We start from the raw sequence: 5,958 nt of genomic DNA, 5'->3' as shown, positions 1-5,958 counted from the left end.
TGTTCGTTCTAATCATATTTCTTTCCGCCTGATCATTATTAAAAATTTCTGTTCTTTATTCTTGCTTAAACGATTATTTATTTAGTTATTTATTTGTTGCGTATTTATTATTTATTGCGAGTTATTTATTTATTGCGTATGTAATTTTTGTATATTTTCTTAAAAGATCATGAAATCAAGATCGTCAAAGATCAAGAAATGAAGATCATCAAATGAAACATAACATTAACTAAATTTTTTGTTTGAATCGATATATTTGTTTCAATTAAATTTAAATATTACGGTAACAATCTCGTCGAAATAATTGGGATTGTTATTTGAATAAAATTGTTAATTTGAAAATCATCGGTTGAAGTCCATGCGCTCCCGCTATTGCACCGTAAACTTTTGCCCAACGTAGTAACATAAAGAGACGTGGCAAATAATTGTAACACACAGTACAGCAAATGGCAGATTAGTTTATGCGACATTAGACATATTAGTTGCACTGCTTAAATCCGTGTAAAAGCTTAAATCTGCTTTCTGAAGGTAATCTTTTCCTAATTTATGTTATTAGGGAAATATTTCTGAGACTAGTACGTTGCACGATTTCATACATTCTGACATGCATACTGAACGGCGCACTGTAACAAGCTCAACTCTCTGCATAAATGACTACATTGAGAAAAAAGACTTTTTCAAAACTCAAAAGAAAATTTATTTGTGAAATATAACATATTATATTGTGAGTTATTTCATAGAAATAAACGTTTATTTTATTACGGTGAAATCAAATTTTATTTTTAGTAAATAAACCAATTAATAAGAAAAGATAGAAATATTTCACAAAAATATTAGGTTGGTGCATATGAAATGTCGGATTCTTAAGTGATTGTATAAAACTGTATATCTTTCTTCAAAAGCTGTTTATTCAATCAAAGTATGCTCCATTCGCTTCAATACACTTCTCCCAACGAGATTTTAAAGCGTAGATGCCTGTCTTAAAAAAATTTTGGTCTTTAGAATTAATAAACTCTGATATCGAGTTTTTTAGACTGTCTTCATTTTCATGGTGTTTGCCTCTTAAAAACAGCTCTAAATGCTTGAAAAAATGAAAATCGGTCGGCGAGAGATCCGGTGAATATGGTGGATGCTGCAAAACTTCATATTCCAGTTCGTTCAGTTTCGCAATTGTTTTGTGCGATGTGTGCGGCCGAGCGTTGTCATGGAGCAGTAGCGGGCCATGCCGATTCACAAGCGATGGGAGTACAATTTGGTGTCTCAATATCGTTGTATGGTCAACTTTCATCCTGATAGCAAGTTCCCTCGTGGATACGGCTGGATCCGCTTCCACTAGAGCCTTCAGGTCATCATTATTCACAGACGTTTTGGGTCTTCCGCGCGGCTCATTTTGCAGTGAAAAATCGCCAGTCCGAAATTTTTCGAACCAACGCTGCACTTTCCGATTGTTAACCGTATTCTCCCCAAACGCTTGGTTTATGTTGCGTGCAGCTTTTGCAGCACTATTACCAAGTTTGTACTCATATAAGAAAATGACGCGAATGTCGGCAGAATTCATATCGGTAATAAACTCAAAAGAAATAAAAAAGGGAAGACCTTCGAGAAAACCTATTTTGTTGAAATGAGTCTCTGGCAATGGACAATACGAGTATGAATGAGGTTATGCCAAATACAAAAGTATAACGAAAACAGGGAGGAAAACGTCCGCATGTAAAGAGAATGCGACATTTCATACGCACCAACCTAATATATATTCCGTCATCATAGTCAAATTTTTTTCTAGTCAATAAATATGAAATAAACTACATATCTCACAAATAAATTTGTTTCTCAATATGTTTATATCATCGCTCGCGTCTGTCAGAACTTAATTTTTTAAGGAAATATTGTGTAATTTATAAATGATATTTAATTTGTAAATGATATATAATTTGTAAACAATATATATTCCTCACACATCAGTAAATGCACGGGACTATTTTTATCAGTAAGGTCAGTGCAAATAATGTTTTCTTTAATGGTTTGTGAACAAAATTATTTCTATGCAAATTATTTAATTATTTACACTGCCTTTATTATTTGCATATTAATAGCAGTCATATGAAAAAGAACAAACTTACTTCGTTGCATTAAGTAGCAACGATGGCTACGTTAAGCATGCGCGAAATACTAAACGTCGAAATAACGATATTTCACTATCGGAAATCTATAATTGTTAAAATGAATGCGCTGAAATGGGCGGCGCATGATTACTCCAGCATATATGTTTCATAAGTGAATGTAGATATTTTTATCAGTAAGGTCAGTGCAAATAATGTTTTCTTTAATGGTTTGTGAACAAAATTATTTCTATGCAAATTATTTAATTATTTACACTGCCTTTATTATTTGCATATTAATAGCAGTCATATGAAAAAGAACAAACTTACTTCGTTGCATTAAGTAGCAACGATGGCTACGTTAAGCATGCGCGAAATACTAAACGTCGAAATAACGATATTTCACTATCGGAAATCTATAATTGTTAAAATGAATGCGCTGAAATGGGCGGCGCATAATTACTCCAGCATATATGTTTCATAAGTGAATGTAGATATTTTTATCAGTAAGGTCAGTGCAAATAATGTTTTCTTTAATGGTTTGTGAACAAAATTATTTCTATGCAAATTATTTAATTATTTACACTGCCTTTATTATTTGCATATTAATGGCAGTCATATGAAAAAGAACAAACTTACTTCGTTGCATTAAGTAGCAACGATGCGGCGACGGCTGGACGAATACCAATAAAACGCGGACCGATATAAACGATGAAAATAGCTATCAATCTGTTTATTTTTACAACCAAAGTTTATTCGCGATCTTGAAATTTAATCAAATAACATGTGTGGTGGCACGAAAAATAGCGACGGTATATCGTTGATCAATATTTTCAAAATGTAACTTGTAGCTATATATGTAATAAATATTTGCACTTCTTTTTCAGGAAGCACGTTCGTTCGTTCGTTCGTTTCTGTTTCCGTTGTTTCTTTTTTAAGAATTGAGCTGCACTCTAGCGGTTCGACATGGCACAGTACAACTTCAACGAGATAAAGGTCTTCGACGACTCTATGAACGACATGGACGTAATAAAGACCATAACTGACACGGTATTTCAAGAAAAGGCTTTCTACATCGCGAATATCGGTAACGTGATTCAAAAACACGACGAGTGGATCACCAAGATGCCCAGTGTCGCCCCGCACTTCGGTATCTATTTCTCATTACGTTCGCCGCTTTTCTATTATGATAAATGTGCAACAGTGGCATTGAAAAAAGTTGCAAAGAAAAGATATTACTAATCTTTTGCCCTTTTTCAATCTCAGCGGTTAAATGCAATCCAGATCTAACGGTGATTAAAGTTTTGGCAGCTTTAGACGTTTGTTTCGACTGCGCATCCGAGGTACAAATATTTCTATTTTTCCACGCGATTATCAAACAAAGATTGATTCTCACTATCCGTCTACACACAGAGAAAAATATTTCTTTGGATTTAGTACATGTGTTTGTTTGACTTGATTTAATATAAACGATATAATTTAATATCAAATATCGTATTTTGTTTGAATGAAAATGTTGTCTTATTAGCATATACCATATTATTTGATAGAAAAAAATAGTAGAGGGAAAGGTATTATTATGGTTTCTCCATTTACATTTTGTACAATAACTTTGTCAATAATTAATAGTTTAAATTGAGAACTGAACGATTACATTTGACAAAATATTGTTCAATCGATTCTGGACTCAAATTTATAAAATATTTATTACCTAAGATGGTATTGCATAATATGTTGAAGAGAAACAGAGGTGAAAATGTGGTTTCCAACTAAAACAGATTTAAGAAATTTAGTTTATAAACAAATATAATTGTTTTTTGAATTTAAATATTACCGTGAATTTTCAATGTAGATATTGACTTGCTTGTCAGAAGATACAAGCAGTCAGAATAATAGTACAGCAGTAAACTACAAATTAGATTAGAATCGACTTATCAAATAATTATTTCGATATGTGAAAACCTTGAGACAGGTCGTATTATCAGTACTCTTTGAGTAATCACATTAGCAAAATGCCATGCTATTGTTTAATTTAGCATGACAAAAATGTTAAATAACAAAAAACATACATATTTTCGTATGATAATATTCTCAAGTTTAAGGAGATTGAGGAAGTATGTATAATTAAGTGCTAAAATGTACATTGAAAGTGTTTCGAAATGCTTAAAAGTAAAAAAATGCATTATAACAAATACCGGCTACTAAATAAAATTTCATAAGTAATCATTAAAATTCGCCACCTGGAAAGATTGACGGGTGCTTGTCTGTCATCATCCAAACAGACAGTTAGAAACAACCTTAACTCATGTAAGACACCTGAAAATAAATTACGTTTGCAAACAGCAAGAGATAAAGCTAGTGATGCAGCATGGAGTACACGGCGATCGGATCATCTTCGCACACCCGACCAAGTATCCGTCTCATATAACCTATGCGAAGAAAGTGGGCGTCAAGCAGATGACAGTGGACAATGAATCCGAGCTGTTCAAGATCAAGGATCTCTTTCCGGAGGCCAAGTAAGTGGCTCGACGGCCCGATAATTTGTAACGAGCATTTTTTTTTATCCTAGTTATCGCTTCACGTTTCGTTGAGCAAACGATTGGTTTTGTGCGGCAGAATCGTCATACGCATACGCTGCGATGCGAAAAACACGCCGACTGTGTTGGGTTTGAAATTCGGCTGCGAGTCGAACGACGAGACTGTGCGCTTGATACATCTCACAAAGAACCTCGGTCTAAATTTGCACGGCTTCAGCTTTCACGTTGGCTCCCCGTGCGGCGAGCCGGAGGCTTACGGCCGAGCGATCGAGATATGCAAACAGTTAATTACTGTCTCCAAAAGCATTGGCTGCGACAATGTGCAGCTGATCGACATTGGCGGTGGATTTCCGGGCGAAAGCGGAACGAATCTCGACGAGGTACGTCAAATATATATCTCAAATAAGATCTATCAGTTTTTAATTCAACAATAAATCGTGTTACTAAGCAGGTTAGAGCGAATTGAATGAATGGTAAAAAAGTAAACGAAAAGGTTCTTCGATTTTTATGATCGCAAGAGAGTGATAGCCATTTTTTCATGGAGTTTGCAATCACGAAGAAACATTCTTTTTTAACTATTGTTATTTACATCCATTTCTCATTTAGAATTTATTTAAAGACAACATCGAACGAAGGTTGGAAAATTAAACGAAGCGATCACTCCAACATTGTCATTCCAATTTTACAATCGGAAAAAATCGATTGCATATTAATTCGCACGATTCGTAATCGCAAAAATACGCTTGATGTTCTGGATATCGTTATTCACATGCGTTTCTCATCAAAGTTATAATTAGAAGAGGATTGATTGTGAATGTGATTTGCGGCATTCGAAATCGGCAGAATTTTTAAATATTGTTATTCACGTACATTTTTTATTTAGCATTTATTTAAGAAGGAAACCGCACGAATGTTAAATAATTAAACAGAATAGTTATTTTTTATTAATTTTCTTACATTTACTTTTTATTTTTTTTTATTTGAAAGAGATCAATCGCAAATTCGTTCGCGAGGAAACGCTCGATTTACTTAAACAGAATAGTTATTTTTTATTAATTTTCTTACATTTACTTTTTATTTTTTTTTATTCGAAAGAGATCGATCGCAAATTCGTTCGCGAGGAAACGCTCGATTTTTCAGATATTGTTGTTCACTTACATTTTTCACTTAAATCGTCCGTTTACACACGTGTTACACACTTCTCCGTGATTGCTTCAGATTGCGAGCATTGTTAACGAGACGATACGGGACCTCGATCCGACCATAAGAGTTATATCAGTGAGCCGGGAAGTTACTTCGTGTCTTCCAGCTTCACTCTGGCC

At 34.0% G+C, this 5,958-nt stretch overlaps 1 protein-coding gene across 1 annotated transcript; it reads left to right on the top strand.

Moving 5' to 3' along the window:
• Window positions 1-2,785: 2,785 nt before the first annotated feature.
• Window positions 2,786-5,952, top strand: LOC106750876 (ornithine decarboxylase 2-like; the record flags this gene model as incomplete). The annotated part of the gene is given in 7 exon segments (XM_014631485.1): window positions 2,786-2,911; window positions 2,987-3,249; window positions 3,366-3,442; window positions 4,443-4,615; window positions 4,716-5,016; window positions 5,855-5,908; window positions 5,911-5,952. Coding segments are annotated over 6 exon segments (831 nt in total), but the record flags the coding sequence as incomplete, so codon positions are not given.
• Between the last annotated feature and the right edge of the window lie 6 nt (window positions 5,953-5,958).

Source organism: Dinoponera quadriceps, unplaced genomic scaffold (genome assembly GCF_001313825.1).
Source record: "Dinoponera quadriceps isolate SergipeBrazil2010 unplaced genomic scaffold, ASM131382v1 scaffold7109, whole genome shotgun sequence".
NCBI classification, from domain to species: domain Eukaryota; kingdom Metazoa; phylum Arthropoda; class Insecta; order Hymenoptera; family Formicidae; genus Dinoponera; species Dinoponera quadriceps.
Note: the sequence above shows the minus strand (reverse complement) of the source record. Positions and strands in the feature narration are given on the sequence as shown.